Source organism: Cygnus atratus, chromosome Z (genome assembly GCF_013377495.2).
Source record: "Cygnus atratus isolate AKBS03 ecotype Queensland, Australia chromosome Z, CAtr_DNAZoo_HiC_assembly, whole genome shotgun sequence".
Classification (NCBI taxonomy): domain Eukaryota; kingdom Metazoa; phylum Chordata; class Aves; order Anseriformes; family Anatidae; genus Cygnus; species Cygnus atratus.
In genome coordinates, this window is record NC_066396.1 from 18873164 (window position 1) to 18891036 (window position 17873).

Genomic DNA, 17873 nt, shown 5'->3' on the forward strand with positions numbered 1-17873 from the left:
AACAAACAACCCCCGTCCCCCCCCAAAAAAAACCACCACAAACAAACATCAAGAAACAAGACAAACACATCACCAACTATTCTTATTCAGTGTTTTCTTAGTATACAAACAAGGCTACACACTCTGGGAGAACTGCCCATCAAGAAGGGGTAATTAGTTTAAAAATGAGAATGGCTCGGGTTGGAAGGGACCTTAAAGATCATCAGAGAGACTGACAGTTTTAAAAATAACGCCTGGACAAATATATGGCATTACACTGAGGTAGTACCCCATACCCAGATGTACTGGAACTAATTACAGCCACTTGATGTTGTGACATGGCTGTTTGAGAGTCCATAAAATGAGATGTGCATTATTTCCAATAATGTATCACACTAATGTGTGTTGATGGCTGAAGAGTTAACACTGTTCATTTGACTGTGTGCGTAACATTTGAACAGCTGGAGGATCAGCGCTGACTACTCTCAAGGACTTCCCATAAACACAAAAAATAGAATACTCCCGAGGAGAATTCAGGCTCTTGAAGAAATCCAGATGACTGCCAAATCAGAAAGGTCACTAGGGTGTTTTTCTCTCTAAAAAGTCTCTCTTGAACTGAGATATGATTTCTGTTATGAAAATATATTTAAAAATAGCTTCAGAGTTTGTTTCTCAGACTATCTCTAGGGTTGAGATTGTTAGTAGATGTGCTCAAAAGGAAGTAGTTAACACCTGTGGCAGCACTTCTTTGAAGGTCCTAAATAAAGAGAATGTTTTGACAAAGATATCTGACATCTCTCAGCTGTAGGCAGCTGAGGAATAATTATTTTTTTCTTTAGGAACATTTGGAATAGAAAAGTATACTTAACTGTCTTACATAATGCAATGTGGTTACATGTAGCAACCAACAGAAAAAAAAAAAACAAACACAAAACAACAAACAACAACACTTTGTTGTGTGGAATGCAGAATCTGTCACACTCCTGCAGATATTAAACTTCAAAAAATGCACATGAATGTGAGAATTTGCTGCATAATCTGGCAGAGTTGAGAAGAATGGTCAGAAAATAAGTAAAGCTTGTACTCGTTTAATAGCATATTCAAAGAAGACCATAAATAAATGAAGGTTAGTTCAGAGAGCAAAGTCTACAGGCTTTATTCATATTTTAAATTAGAGCAAGTTAAGTCATCACTTGAAACAATTCATACTTGTTAGTTTTAACTGACCCAACTGTTGAATTTAGCCAAACATTTGGATTACTAAATTAGGATTATAGATTTTAGAACATTAAACAGGGGAGTTACACTAACGTGGGTTTTGTTTCCATGGCTGCATGTATCTGGGTGGCACAGTAGAACAGGAAGCTTTTCAAAATCAACCTCTGGTTGAAATGGAGAGTCAGTAAGAACTGAACTCATCCTATAGCTTTTCAGTTGTTTGAGTTGATGGTTTTTGTTCAGCTCAGAGAAGGCAATTTTAAGCGTTATTAGAACTGGCTTTTTAACTTTTAAAGACAAGTCAAAGAAAACCGCAAAGAAACATGTGATTTAGATTTCACTGCGGGAATTTTCCATTTGTTACGAAACGACAACATGACAGCCCCCTCCTCTCCAGCACTTTCCTATGGTTAACCTGTGAATACAGCTCTGAATTGCTGAGTGCTGGTCGCCCACCATTGTGTTTGGGTGAAAATGATGTCCAGAGATACTTACCGAGTGATGCTGCCCAGAAAAGGTTGCACTGACATCGTGCACTATATTTGGTGTCCCTCCATGGGCAGTACCAGAGGGCAGCAGCATTTCAATTTGGATCAGCTAGAGGATGTGAAACAGGGCTGTTCTCTGCGAGAATGGTTACAGGTCTCCTGTGTGGTTAACAGTCATTGTTCAGTGACTATTGCAGGAAGCTGCTGTAGGTGTTATGTGATGAGTTCAGACAGAGTTCACAAAACCTGTCAGGAGAGCAGCCTGAACAAGCTTGGTAGATATTAACTTGTTTAATCTCTTTTCTGTTATTTGGAATGGCAGAGTTGAATTGTGACTCCAAAATGTCTGCCTGTGCTCTTCTATGCCCCAAGGAGATCAAGGAGACGTAAGAAGAGCTAATTTGAGCTGGCAGATAACTTACCCAATGCAGCTCTAGGTCTCTTCTAGACCAGACAGTAATCACACAAAGTAACAGCTGTGAAGAAGGCTGTCACTTAATTTTCCTGAAGATAAAGGCTCTTTCTTAGTCCTATACTACCGCTCTGGGGCTGTGGTTCCTGGCTAGGATCCCCAGCATCCTGCGTGAACCATCCATAAATGTGGTTAATGATGCTTTTCAAGCTGTCAGTGACAGCACTGTGACTACTATACACTCTCCAGCAGGAGCTTTGCAGCTGAGCTGCCTTGGCTGACTAGTCAAGGTGGCTTTTGGCCAAGAACAAACACAGACCAGTGGCCAGGATCTACTGTCAGACTCTGACTCTCTGCACTATGCCCTGAGGGGAGCCATTTAAAATCTTTATTTTTTCAGACCTTAATTTGCTTCCTGTAATTTTCCACCTGGATTGTCATAAATACTGAACACTCACAAGCAAGTTCCCATAAGGCGGGATAAAAGAAGCCATGCTTTGGATGGTTAACACCTGGGCACTGAAAGACGGCTTTACTACCCCAGTCCTCAGAAGCCACCACTGCAAGCTTAGTGTCTAATCTTCCTGTCTTAGTTTCCTAATATGTAACATTAGGATGATATTATTTACTAGCCCACTGGGCTAAATTTCATCAGAATTTATAAAAACAAACAAACAAACAAACAAAAAACAACCAACACACAACCCCAGCTTGCTACAAGTTCACTGACAGTTTTGGTTATCAGATGTTATCCTCACATAAAAGCTCAGAGGAGAATAAAACCTTTGTGAAAGCAGACTATCTTCCTGTTTACCACCTTACCAGGGAGCACCACAAGCATGTAAAGCTGGTGCTTGCTTTTTCCATTTAGATAAAGAATTTACACTAGTTTCTGCTGCAACTTTAGAGTCTGCTTTTGACACTTTTCTGACAGGTGCTGATCGTACATTTACAAAAGTAACATTGAAAACTGATGGTGATAGATCTGACAGTATTGATAGATGAAATTTCCATTATGAAAAAAGAATTCAGGAAAGTATTTCTTGCTTTTGTGAACCGAGAGACTAAGGATCTCACAATTACCGTAGTTAAGAAGGTGATGTCTGAATTCTCAAGCTCTAAGTCCTGACACATTGATATTTGTATTTCTGAAACTAAGTATGTCAAGCTCTGATGAGGAACAGTATGAGAGAGGATTCACCTCTGCTTTTAAAGTACCTATGACTGCAACATTTGGTGAAGTGTACAGTAGGCATATATGTAAAAATGAAAACAATAAAATCCTAATGTAAATTCATTGGGCATTAAAAAAAAAAAAAAAAAGAAACGAAAAAAAATATCACCAAACAGAAAAGAAAGCAGTAGAATGACAGCAAGGGCACACATTGCTCCTAACAGCCTATGCCACTGATGAGTCCCTACATTTCTGAGTGGAAATTTTCATGCATATTAATTATCATGAACCCATGAATGTCTCATGAAGAAACCTAAGCAATGGCTAATCAGAAGCAGCTTTTGTAAGATATGTTCTGGAAGCCACAAGGAAAATAAGATGTCAATGTCATTTACAGGAAAATCAATCTTTTAAAAATGTTTATCTGAGAGACAAAGACCGCAGGGACAATGATAAACTTCAAGTGGCTTTAGTCTGTAGTTTCTAGGACATCATAAAAAAACACCTAAATCAACAATGGAAGAAAAATTGCTGTGAGTAAGATCACAACATAATGAACTGTGGAAAAAACACTAGACACTGTAACAGGAAAGGCCAAAGCACAAAAATATTTTTAGAGTTTCAAGCATTACAATTTTCAAAACCATCCAAGCCATTTCTGATAAATTCCCTATACAGGATGTCTTCAGTCAACAGCTGGAGGATGAATGAATATTTAAGAAGCTCCAGACTTTCGGATCGGAACAAAGTACAGCTGTCTGGTGCTAGGAGTTGGACAGAATGGGAGACAGAGTCTCATTATGGGTTAATTCATCGTTTTAAGAGTTTGGTGTAGTTGTTCTTAGCAATAGATCTCTACCTTATTTCCCAGAGTCTACAACAAATAGTCACTTTAGAAACAGTATACGATTGGCAAATTTTAGAAACTGAAAATGCAGTCTGTACAACTGTATACTTAGTACGTGTATAATTAGTATAGCCTTTCTCATTACATTTAATATATATTTTTTTAATTTTAATTTTTATTTTTTGTTTATATTTGGTGTTTGTGGTGCAACAGAAGGTCACAGAACATGATGCCAAGTACCCTTAGAGCACCACAAACAGTGACGTGGGGAATGGGAACTGTACCATGTAAGTTTCTGCAGACTATACCAGACTCAGCAGCAGCTATAGAAGACAGGCCCTTGATAATGTAGGCTAGCAGGCAGGGAACACTTATCTGATGTGCCTGGAGTTTGTTTCTTGGCTCCATGTCACAGCTGCTTCACATCAAGTACTGCTCACTACCAAAGCTTGCATTGACACTGGACACCTAACAGACTCTGGTCTAAACTGTCTCTGTGGTGATGTTGAGCTTTTCCACCAACAGGGACAGCACAGGAAAATCTTCGCTTTTTCTGAAACCAAGGAACACAAGCGAACACTATAAATATAATGAGAGAAAAAATCCTCTTTAGAACACAACAGTGTAATAATGTATCATTGCAATACTTCTGTCTTCTTCAAAATTGTTACTATGGTGCAGATGCCGTGTAGCAGATCTGATGACTGATGGTGACAGTGTGATCACATTATGGAGGTTATTCTGGGAGTTATTGAAAAATACTTGAAAGACTACACAGTCTTTGATCACAGCCAGCACAGGTTCATGAGAGGACAGTCCTGTTTAACTAACCTAATTTCTTTTATGATTAGGTTTGGAAGACTAGGGAAATTATGGGCCGTCTCCAGAAGGAAACAGGAAACCTGGTTACTGGGGATATGGAGAGGGAGGTACCCAAAGATATTTTTGCCTCAATTTTCACTGGCAAGAGCCATAGCCACATGGCCCAAGTCCTAGAAAGCAAAAGCAGGGACTGTGAAAATGAAGAATTGCCCACTCTGGGGAAGATCAGGCTCAACACTGTTTAAGGAACCTGAAGGTGCACAAATCCATAGGACCTCATGAGATACATCCATGGGTTCTGAGGGAACTGGCAGATGAAGTTGCTAAGCCACTGTACATCATATCTGAGAGGTTATGGCAGTCTGGTGAAGTTCCCACTGACTGAAGGAGAGGAAACAACCCAATTTTAAAAAAAGGGAAAAAAGAAAGAGATGGGGAACTACAGGCCAGTCAGTTTCACCTCTGCAAGATCATGGAGTAGATCCTCCTGGAAACTATGCTAAGGCATATGGAGAATAAGGAGGTGATTGGTGACAGCCAATATGGCTTCACTAAGGGCAGATTGTGCCTGGCAAATCTGGTGGCCTTCTACAACAGGATTACAGCATTGGTAGATAAGGGAAGAACAACTGACATCATCTACTTGGACTTGTGCAAAGCGTTTGACATTGTCTCCCATGATATCCTTGTCTCTAAGTTGGAGAGACATGGATTTGATGGATGCACCACTCAGTGGATAAGGAATTGGCTGGATGGTTACACCCAGAGTTGTGGTTAATGGCTCAAAGTCCTAGTGGAGATCAGTAATGAGTGTGCTCCTCAGGGCTCAGTATTGGTACCAGTGCTGTTTAACATCTTTGTCAATTACATGAACAGTGGGATTGAGTGCACCGTCATCAAGTCTGCTGATGACACCAAGTTGTGTGGTGCAGTTGACATGACGGAGGGAAGGGATGCCATCCAGAGGGACCTGGGCAGGCCTGAGAGTTGGGCCTGTGTGAACATCATGGAGTTGAACAAGGCCAAGTACACTAGGTCCTGCACCTGGGTTGGGGCAATTCCAAGCACGGATACAGGCTAGGAGGAGAATGGATTGAGAGCAGCCCTGAGAAGAAGGACTAGGGGGTGTTGGTTGATGAGGAGTCAACATGAGCTGGCAATGTGCACTTGCAGTCCAGAAAGCCAAACATGTCTTGGGCTGCATCAAAAGAAGCATGGCCAGCAGATCAAGAGAGGTAATTCTCCCCCTCTACTCTCCTTTTATGAGACCCCACCTGGAGTCCTGCACCCAGCTATGGGGCCCCAGCAAAAGAATGGTAGAGATCTATTAGAGCAAGTCCAGAGGAAGGCCATGAGGATGATCAGAGGGCTGGAGCACCTCTCCTATGGACACAGGCTGAGGGAGTTGGGGTTCTTTTCTGGAGAAGAGAAGGCTCCAGGGAGACCTTATAGGGGCCTTCCAGTACCTAAAGGGGGCCCACAAGAAGGCTGGGGAAGGACTCTTCATCAAGGATTGTAGTGATAGGACAAGGAGTAATGGCTTTAAAGTAAAAAAGGGCAGATTTAGATTATATATAAGGAAGAAATTCTTTACTGTGAATGTGGTGAGACACTGGCACAGGCTGCCCAGAGAAGCTGTGGATACCCCATCCCTCAAAGTGTTCAAGGCCAGGTTGGATGGGAGCTTTGAGCAACTTGACCTAGTGGGAGGTATCCCTGCCCATGGCAGGGGGCTTGGAACTAGACTCCCTTCCAAACAAAAACATTCTATGATTCTATGATCCTATGTTACCCAGCTGGTTGACCAAGGGAAGCCGGCTGATGTGATTTTTTGGATTTCAGCGAAGTTTTCAATATTGTTTCTCACTGTATCCTACCGCACAAAAAGCCCACCAAGCAGCTCAACAAATACATAATATGATGGGTCAACAGTTGGCTGGGTTGGGCTCAAATGCTTATTGTAAATAGGGTTACATCAGGCTGGCAGCCAGTCACTAGTGGGGTTCCATAGGGCTCCATTTTAGGGCCAGTTCACTTAATGCTTTCAAAAAAGACGAATGCAGGACTTGAAGATATACTAAGAAATTTTGGAGATGACACTAAATTGGGAGGAGGTGTTGACTTCCTCGAAGGTAGAGAGGCTTTGCAGAGAGATCTTGACCAATTAGAGGGTTGGGCAATGGCCAACAATATGAAGTTTAACAAGAGCAAGTGCTGGATTCTGCACCTGAGAAGAGGCAACCCTGGCTGCATGTACAGACTGGGAGATGAGAGGCTGGAGAGCAGCCCCAAAGAAAGGGATCTGGGGGTTTCGTTAACAGCAAATTGAGCATGAGCCAGCAGTGTGCCCCGGCAGCGAGGAGGGCCAACTGTGCCGTGGCATGCACAAGGCACAGCATTGCTAGCCAGGTGATGGAAGGGATTGTTCTGCTCTGCTCTGCCTCCAGTACTGTGTGCAGGTTTGGTCCGCAGTATAAAAAGGACATAAAACTATCAGAGTGTCCAAAGGAGGAATACAAAATTGGCGAAGGGTGTAGAGGGCAAGACATATGAGGAGTGGCGGAGGTCCCTTGGTTTGTTCAGCCCAGAGCAGAGCAGGCTGAGAGGAGGCCTCATGGCGGCCTGCAGCTCCCTCACGAGGGGAGCGGAGGGGCAGGCGCTGAGCTCTGCTCTCTGGGGCCAGTGACAGGACCCGAGGGAACGGCATGGAGCTGGGACAGGGGAGGGTCAGGCTGGGTGTTAGGGAAAGGTTCTGCACCCAGAGGGTGGTTGGGCACTGGGACAGGCTCCCCGGGGCAGTGGTCATGGCACTGAGTTGCCAGAGTTCAAGAGGTGCTTAGACAATGCTCTCAGACATAGGGTCTGATTGTTATGTAGTCCTGTGTGGAGCCAGGCGTTGGACGCAATGATCCTTGAGGGTCCCTTCCAAATCAGGATATTCTATGGTTCTGTGATTCTGTGATCAGACGAGCTCTTAGAGCTTTTTTTTTTTTTTTTTTAAAGTCACTATTCTTTTATGCCCTGAAGCAGTAACTATGATGCTTCTGATGTTTTGCAGTAAAGGTATATATAGATTGTACATATTTCCCTTTGGTGATGACAGAGGAGTGCAATATTTGAGGTGAAGAGGTAGAGATCTCCAGCTTCGGCAGGGGCAGAGGGTTTAAAATGTCCTAATGGGACTGAGTTTTTGAGGATGTAACTTCCTCTTTAGGCATTCATACTGGAAGAGTAAGCTTTTTCATCAGATACGCTGCTTATCAATAGAATAGCCTTTTAAAGATCCCCATAATATTTACAACTGTTTGTTTTACATGTGAACATTTTTCTCCGTCTGAAATAAGAGAACAATGCAAACCTCCTGCACAGTTTACTGGAAGCATGCAATACAGTATCAATGTATAAGTAAACAGTCCACTGGATTAAAGACCACACTGTTTTCAAATATATTTTCAAATTCTACTTATAAGAATGATATATGGTAAGTAGAACATGTTCCAGTAAGGAAGTATATTGTGTTTTGTTCAGAAAATGTATCCTGTATGTACATATATTTTCTTAGCTCTGTGTGCCAAGCCAAACTCCCCAGACAACTGAGTACTGCAACGCTGTATGAATTAACACTCAGCTAGTGCCACAGGAGAATGTGCCAGAGATGTTTAATCCCTAGGCAGAGGGAGAAAATCTGTGTCATGACCTACTGACCAGACATTTCTTGGCAATTGCTGATCAACTGTTTTAGCCTTGTATTGTCTATCCTGCCATTATCTTCCAGGAAAGGTCTGAGCAAGAGGTCAATGTAGTTTAAGTAGGTACTGGTTCATTTGTTATCTTTGGTGCAGTGTGCTGCAGTGAACACTTTGCACTCTTCTGAAGGTGAAAGACTTCAACATTGTTTGACATGTTTATTTACTGTAGAATTTGGCTATCAAAGCCCAAGGTTAAAAATAGCTTCTGGTGGGAACATTTCTGAGAAAAATATTCTGTGCTTTCTATAAGCATTATTTTTTTTGAAGATATATGTTTGGTAAATTGTGAACCCCAGAGGGTTCTGGTAAATGGGGTTACATCAGACTGGTGATCTGTCACTAGCGGGGTTCCCCAGGGCACAATTTTAGGACCAGTCCTCTTCAATGTTTTCATAAATGATTTGGATGAAGGACTTGAAAGTTTTTTGAGCAAGTTCATGGATGATACCAAATTGGGTGAAGCTGTTGACTCTGTCGACGGTGGTGAGGTCTTGCAGAGAGATGTGGACAAATTAGAGAGCTGGGCAATCTCCAACAATATGAAGTTTAACAAGAGCAAGTGCTGGATTTGGCTCCTGGTAAGGGGCAGCCCTGACTATACATACAGACTGGGGGATGAGATGCTGGACAGCAGCCCTGCAGAAAGGGATCTGGGAGTTTTGATCGACAGCAAAATGAACATGAGCCAGCAGTGTGCCTTGGTGGCCAGGAGGGCCAACTGTGCCCTGGTGTGCATCAGGCACAGCATGGCTAGTCAGTTGAGGGAAGGGATTGTCCTGCTCTGCTCTGCGCTGTGCGGCCTCACCTCAAGTACTGTGTGCAGTTCTGGGTGCCAGACTATAAGAAGAAAATAAAGCTGTTAGAGATTGTTCAGAGGAGGGCTACAAAGATGGTAGAGGGTCTAGAGGGGAAGATGTATGTGGAACAGCTGAAGTCACTTGGATTTTTCAGCCTGGAAAGAGCAGGCTGAGAGGAGGCCTCATGGCAGCCTGCAGCTCCCTCACGAGGGGAGCGGAGGGGCAGGTGCTGAGCTCTGCTCTCTGGGGACAGCGACAGAACCTGAGGGAACGGCATGGAGCTGGGACAGGGGAGGGTCAGGCTGGGTGTCAGGGAAAGGTTCTGCACCCAGAGGGTGGTCGGGCACTGGGACAGGCTCCCCAGGAAGGTGGTCACGGCACTGAGCTGCCGAAATTCAAGGAGGGTTTGGACAATGCTCTCAAACATGTGGTCTGATTTTTGGGTGGTCCTTTGGAGACCCAGGAGTTGGACTCAATGATCCTTATGTGTCCCTTCCAACTCAGATATTCTATGATTCTGTAATAAATGCATTAGAAAAAAGACCTGGATCTCCATTCAGATTACCATGTATTTTAGACTGTCTCTGTTCTGGGAAACACTGTAGTCTACACTTACCTTTGAGCAGGCAATTAGTTTTGCATTCCTTTTCTGAAAAAGCCCATTTCCTGGGTTAAAGACTCAGGGAAGAAAAAATAGTTTCTTCCTAGAAAAAGACTAAGAAAAAAAGGTGGGGAAAGAATAGAAAAGATCAGACAACAGATGTCTTCTGCTAGCTGCTCACACAATTTTTTTTGTGTAGAGAGGAGACAGTGGTAAGAGACTGCACCTGAAATTCTGCATTTTCTGAGGAATTTTGTTTGAAAGACAGTATCATCTTTGATCAAAAATGGTTCACTAGTCAGGTTTGTACACCCTTGGTACATTAACAATGGTAATGCCTATGCTGACATTTAAAGTTAACATGGAGGCTATTTGCTGCCAGACAAAGCTGCATGAACTACCTTTTCCTTCTTGTCATTGCAGCCATTTCCTCCTTGTCATTACCTCAAAACCATCTGCTTTGCAATACTGATTTTTCAGCTTTGTTAGTGTTTTAAGGGGCGCACTGAAATTTGAATGATTCTATGACATCTGAATGTGATTTATGAGCCCCCTGTCTCTTGTGTGAGTTGGAGGATATGTCAAAAGGCTGGCATCAGAATAGAGAATTTGGGGGTTGCAGCTGGTTGGCTTCCTGGGCATGGAAGCCTAGGGCTTCTGGAGAGCAGTGCAGCTCAGGCAGTGACCCTGTGCAGTAGAGTGCAGTCTGCAGGAGGGACTCTGGACTTTTTAGTGAATCTGGACTGAGTAGGAACGGTCAGGTGCAAAGACAGAGCATACCAGAACTGATTTTTCCTTTGATCAAGCATGCTTCTGTTGTACAGTATTTCTTCCATCTAGCCTCGAGGACTAGGTTGCCTGTCAGGCAGAAGCACATGAGCTTTTTACTGTCATGGATTTCAGCAAGGAGCTGGGGGCTTATGGCACTTATTCAACTTGAGCTTTACACCCTGCTATTTGGATTAGAATATCTGTGCTTTTTGCTCTCAGTGGCTGTCTGTGACAACCACCAGCCATACTTCTATTTACAGTCATTACCACAAGGCAATTGGAAACTGCAGCTCTGTGGACAAGATTATCTTCTCTTTCATGCTAGGTTTGTCTTTTACTGTTACACAGCAAAACAAACATTTGTACAGCTAATAAAACCTTTTTCTAGAGACAGACAGAAATATTACATCCTTGTTGGGTGAGCTTTTGATGTAGGACTAATGTAAGACAGGTTTACCATTAATGGTGATACAGATGAGGTGATAAATGAGGGCTGTCCTCCCCCTCTTTCTGCCCACAGTGTGCTTTCCCCAGTGGTCTTTGGTTAGTCCTAACAAGGTCCCCTGTAATCAGACATGGAGGAGCCTCCTGGGTAATAGCAGTGAGATTTAGATAAGAATCCTGAAGCAAGAGGAGGCTGGCATCTTTGTCAGCCTCTAGGAAAGGAGAGCCTTGCGAAATGTTTAGTCAGAGGCTGCAGCAGTTGCCAAGGCTCTTAACGAAACAGCAGTCTAGTTAGATTTCCTTCAGTTTGTGGCTAAAAGTGATAAAATAATGCCTAATTTCTCAGGACCATACAATCCTTGTTTTATGAAATTGTCAATGAACAACTCCATTTTTGTCAATGAGAAATATAAAATAATAAATGAAAGAGATATATATCTTTCAATGTAAGGCACAGTTTTGAACATGTGCTATAACCCTGCCTGTCCCACAAGGATTAGTGTTTCATTGTAATTTTTTAGCTTGTAGAAGGAAAGAAAAGAAGAAAAAACCCACAAACTTACAATGTAGAAAATATGTGAAAAATAAAGAGCCAAAAAAAGCTCATTTGATAAAACTGCCTTTTATTTTGAGCTTACATTTTTTATCTTAAAAAGATATTTTTGATGGCACACAGCTTCAGAATCAGCACCTTTGCATTTACAATCTGCAGAGAATCCCCGTTGATTTGTAGTTCTCTAATTCTGACTTAAATCACACAGAAAATCTTACTCTTCCTGTTTTCTGCGGAACGCTTAATAGCACAGTGCTGCAACAAGATTTCATGTTATGAGGGCTCCATTCACAAAATAGATTTACAGAACATTAAATACGGCTTTAGTATTTCCAGCATAACAAAAACCATAATGAGGATGCCTATATAAATACACAGTGCAGCTTTTGTGATGCGCTACCCTTTTCTTTCTTTCTTTCTTTTTTTTTTTTACACTCGAGTTCACAAGAGCATCAGTAGTGCAAATTAATGAGATTTTACTGTATACTTATCTTGTAACAAGCTCTTGGATGTATTTCAGCTGATGTGTTTGATGCCAGTTCAATGAGTTAATTTTCAGTGTCTTGGTTGGTGAGGGATTTCTCAAGCTCTTTTGCAGGGTTGGATTTCTTCTGGCTTGGGATTGCAGGTAGGACACGGCTTGGTTTCAGAGGCTCTCCTGATAGACCAGGCAAGAAAGAATACAGCATATGACTCTGAGAATGTCCCCTCTTCTGGGATCTGGAGTTTGGGGCTGGTGGGAGAATAACTGCGCCAGTCCTTATGGAATTTAAAGGCAGGGACTTAAACTTCTTATCACCCTGAGATGGTAGCTGAACTACAGAAAAAAAAAAAAAGAGAGAGAGAAAGAATGCACAAGAATGAGAAGCATGACATTTTTACTAATGATATGTTTGTTGCTTTCTTTGAACTGTTCATTTTTTTTTGTTGTGTTGTGTATAAATAAACCCGCATTTGAAAGATGTGATAAATATATGTGTAAAAAAACCCTAAAGCCTGTCAGGGCTAATCTTCAGCTGAAGAAAAGAATTCCAGTATCAAGAGATTTACTTCATGTTTGGTGATCCATAAGACCCAACAAGTTCAAAGGTTTACTTTTGATAAGCACAGAATCTGTAGTTTGTCTGAACAAGACTTGGTCTGTTCAGAGAGATTTCCAGAAGACATTTTTTCTTCAGAAAACAGGCTTGACTGAAACAGAAATGTTCCATGGGAATATATTAATTTTAGCACAACTTTTGTGTGTGGTAGGTGGTCTATAATCCAGGGTAAATTCTGGTAAAAATATTAGGAAAATGAAATGGAAGAGCTTGGGAAAATGTCTCGGTTTCTCTAGGCACAGTCAATCATGAAGGTAGGTCCAAACATCTGCTCTGCGTGTCACAGGCCACAAGAGCAGCCCAATACCCTACTGCACACTTAAGACCCACGCTGAAACACAAGAACTACAGCTGTTGCACGTCTTGTGCTTGTCAACAACCTTGTGAGAAACTGAGGATTTAGAGCACCCTTAACCTCCACCTCACATCCAGCAGTGTAACAGTGTTTGTGCTTTAGGGTTAGTACAGTTCTGTGCCTTCTCTAAAGAAGCTTGTCCTCAAGCTCTTTCAGTCAGGCAACTCGTTACTAATCACACAAGTTTTTAAAAGGAGAACTCAAAACCTTAATTATAGACCTCTTTATCTCTGCCTTAGACTTTATTGTGGATTACACTAGACTCTATTCATTTTATTCACCATTTAATTCACACGCTCTTTGCCTTGGCCAAACTTTTTTTTATTATCAATTTATTTATTTATTTCCAGTCTAGCCGTGTTAGGGATTCCCAAAAAGAGTTAACACCTATTTTGGTTACAGATCCTTCCTCATTATTCTTCACATTCGTTTTTCCTTGGTTGCAGTCTCAATCCATCTGCAATTTCCTTCCATCTGCACCTGTCATGATGAATATACAATATCAACATTTGAGTCTGAAATGATTCATGCTACTAGTCATGGCAGCCTCCAGAAGGTTATTTGGATTTTCTGCCCATTTTGATAGCTTTTCCTTTGAAATTAGCCACAAGTACTTCCTGTGGTTAGGTATTAAAAGCCATTCTCTGACTGGTATCATGCTGGTGTCCTGGTTCTTTGCATGCAGAAAGAATTCTGCTATAAAGTACTCTGCTCAAAAGGTGACTTTCTCAGCCAGGTGTTATCATTTCATTTCCTAGTTAACCTCATTGAAAACCTGAGTATTCTTGTTTACATTTTTCCCAGCAGACCCTTTGATTATTCCTTTTTCATAGTGAGAAATGTTCCTGGTGCAAACTGAGAGAAATTTTACACAAATTAGGAATGGAGAAAAGTATCCTCTCTTAATGCTATGAAAATCATGTGTAATTTCAGAAAAACATCTGAAGGTAATCTAGACTTTTACTGTTTGAATAGAGAATATCATGATAAATAAACTCATTCTTATTAGAAATAACAGGCCAAATAATCAATTGGTATGAACTGAGTAAGTACTGCAGTCAATGCGTCTGTAATAAGCTGGACCTTGCAAGTGAATTTTAATCTAAAAAACAACAAAAAAAATCCCCCCAGATAAACTAAACATTAAACACACTTGAGGAACTTATAGACAGAATAGTGGGTAGAGTGTCTTGAAGGCTGTAGATTAAAAAGACAGAAAAAAAGAGGTCTTTGGGATTTCAGATATATTAACCTAACTTTCATACATAAAAACCTGTCTGTGCTGGTGTTTCTCAGAAGTGAGTCTTTGAACATATGAAGTCAACCTTCTCACTGTTCATCAAACAACATCAAAAAGAGTTACTTGAGGTGTAATTATTTCCTGAACAACACGTTTACAGTGCAAAATGACCTTGATAAATTGGAGAAATGGTAAGAAATTTAGATAATGAAATTCAGCAAAACAACATGCAAACCACTATACTTAGGACAAACAAATGAAGAAAGAAAAAAAAAACAACACTATCCAAGCCACCAAAAGTACACATGAAAAATGGGAAATAGCTGGCTGGGTCAGCAACAGTAGTACAGCTAACTGGGGATACAGTCTGTGCCCAAGTCGGAAATAAAACTGCAAAGTTTCAAACAGAAACCCCACAGCTTCTGTGCCACAGTAAAGCAGAAGCACAACAGTTTTGTCATGCAAGCGCTTCTGTGCTAGTAGATTTACCTAGTTTATAATTAAGGAGTCAGAAATTTGTCCTGTTGAACACAAATGAACCTCTCTTATGTCTTTAGTGGGCAGTAGAAGAGTTTTGCAGACGTGTATTTTTTCACTATATTCATTACGACAGAGGCTGAAGTTCTCCTTGCCATCTTCCCCTGTACTACATGCCATAGATGCATTTCAGCTTTCTTTATTTACTTATCGGGGTGGTAATTCTCTAAGACTCACCAGATATCTATCAGGGGCAAAGCAGAATCTTCACAGAGAGGATTTAAAAATTTGGAAGATTTTTTTCTTTTCAGGCTAATTTCAGTACAATTCAAATTGTGATGGCCAGACCAGGCAGTATTGTACCAGACCTCCTTGTCCCTTGTCAATTTAATGTAATTCACAGATTATGTTCAAGGTTCATTTGTGTTCAGAAGTTCAGGAAATGGCTTAGTTGTTGCTTCCAACAGCAACAAAAAAGCACCATTAATAATTTGCTTCAGTTTATATATTTTTTTGCATGAGTCAGGGTTAAGTACAATATATTAGCCTATATCTTTTCTGGCACGTGATTAGAATGCTTTGTGTTCACAAAATTTTGGCATGAAAGCCAAAAGCGTACTGAGAGGGCCAGTTGTTTCTCTCTGTGGGGCATAGGCATATGTTCATGCATTCAAAGTTTACACCTGTGTGAAACATCTCCAGAACACTTTATGTACTAGATAAACCCTTAATGGTGGGTTTAAGTAGGGTGTAAGCAGTTTAGCTTGATTTCACCTCCATGCCATCACAAACCCATACTCCTTGAAAGAAGGAAAAAACATCAGCCAAACATCCATACTGCCCACGTACTATACTCAGGACCTTTGGTTTAGGATGTTCTGTAAGAATCTCAGGACTGGGACAAAGATGACTTTGAAATAATACATTATTATTTGTACTGAAACACAGGAGTTTGGATGCAGCACTGGGGTCTGTGAGAGACAGAACCCTTCAGGCAGGTTGCCTTACATCCAGAAGATATATAAAACAAAAGCACCACTTTATGTTCATATTTGTGTTCAGAGGGCAGAGTTGGTTACCCAAAAGAGAGTGATGCTGTAAGACCTACTAATTCAGGGAGCCTTTTTCGCTCAGCAGTGACTCCTGAGCAGTTGCTGTAAACTGCAGAGACCAGAATACTGCTGTCAGGGAAGCATTCCCGAAATATTATGTGCAACCCAGAAGAGGGGATGGTCTTCGACTCCCTCCCCTAACATGGATCATGGATCCCTAATGCACGGATTATGGTGACCCTCTGCAGAGAGGAGGGTGCTTCATGGAATCCTTTACTGTTAACTTGGGAAAGGAGAAATTTCCAGTCATGATAAATAAAGGCAAAAGTAACTATTGATCCCCAGAAATTGTTGTTAAATGACCTGCAGAAATGAATCTTTTTTTTGTTTTGCTCAACAAGTAATAACACCAGTGTGGCTTCAGACCTTCTGTGCCACATGAAGAAGTGAGAACAGCAGAGAGTTCTCTTGAATTTCCATATTTGCTTGGAAAATGATTCTGGCACGGTGTGAGTGGTGTGTGATGGCTGTGAGTTTGCTATCCAGGGGTTCTTGGGAGAGTTGCATGATGAAGTAGGAGGGGTGTTTGAGTGGAGGAGCAGCAGCACGCAGCATAACAGAGATGCCAGGTCATGAAAAGGCTACTCACGAAGACATTTGACGTACCCCTTTGGCCCTGGGAACATCTGGAGTGTGAGAGTTTATAAACTATGTTTTAAAGTCATTGAAGTATTCTTTTCCTAAGCTACCATATAATTCCTATTATCTTCCTCCTAACCTGTATCTTTAAATATTTTTACTTGGAGGTTAAAGCATCTCTTCCTTTTTTTTTTTTTTTCCATTGCCCTTCCTTTTCTGGGAGATGTTTCTTCTTTTTGTTTATTTCTGACAAGTTTCAGTTCTCTCTCTAATTTATGCTTATTTTATCTTTCCAACTCCGTGGTTGCCTTTTTTTTTTTTCCCTCCACTGGTTTTGTTGCATGTATTTAGCACACATCTAGTGTAACAAAAGAAAATACTAGAAAAACAAAAATGTTTGTGCTCAAACTTCTTTGCTGGAACCATATGCCTGAGTAATGGCTGTGTCTGGAACAGTAATATTTTTAGGACTGGATGGTGACTGAAATCTTGGCTCTGAAACAGTTACTTGGAAAGCTCCAGGATGAAATGTGTCATTTGTATTAACAAAGAAGAAATGTAATCTATTTTGCAAATAACTTTCCTTTTCTTTTATTAGCTTGAACTGATGTTCAAGCAGTAATGACACCTGGATAAATGTGCTATGTTAGTTCATTACAAGATGATTATGAACTATAATAGTTATATCTCATATGTAGAGTACTTTTTTTTTTTTTTTTTTGCATGAGAGTAGAACTAAAATCCTTGTTGTCTGTGAATTTCTGCAAAAACATCAGTGATTATGAAATCTATTTTTTTTTTTTAGGATTTTGCTTACAACTGTGTTAAATAGAAAACATAAGGAATGTTAATAGAAAGCTTGAAAACAAAAAGAAGACTTGGAGCTGGGGTTTTCAAAGCAGTTAGAAGATTTTCCTTCTCCTGAGGAGGCAGGCAATACCACCTCAGGATTCTGCATATTCTTCTTCTTCCTTTCTCACTTACTGTGCTGCAGCAGCAGTGGAGGATTCTGCATTTCCCCTATGCAGTCTGATGTTCCCTATAAAGCTACCTCTGCTGTTTCATTTTTAGTAATGTTTTCATAGCTGCAGAATGGCTTCAGAAGCTCAGATCATAGGAGGCAAAGAATCTTTAGCTCTGAAATTTCAATGCTTT

At 41.1% G+C, this 17873-nt stretch overlaps 1 protein-coding gene across 1 annotated transcript in view; it reads right to left on the minus strand.

Annotated features, from left to right (window-relative positions):
- Positions 1–12403: 12403 nt before the first annotated feature.
- ANKRD55 (ankyrin repeat domain 55) overlaps positions 12404–17873 on the minus strand; it is a 49235-nt gene continuing 43765 nt past the window's right edge. The window contains exon 11 of the mRNA XM_035553694.1: positions 12404–12672. Within this exon, the coding sequence (XP_035409587.1) occupies positions 12404–12672 (269 nt within the window). The remainder of the gene's footprint in view (positions 12673–17873) is intronic.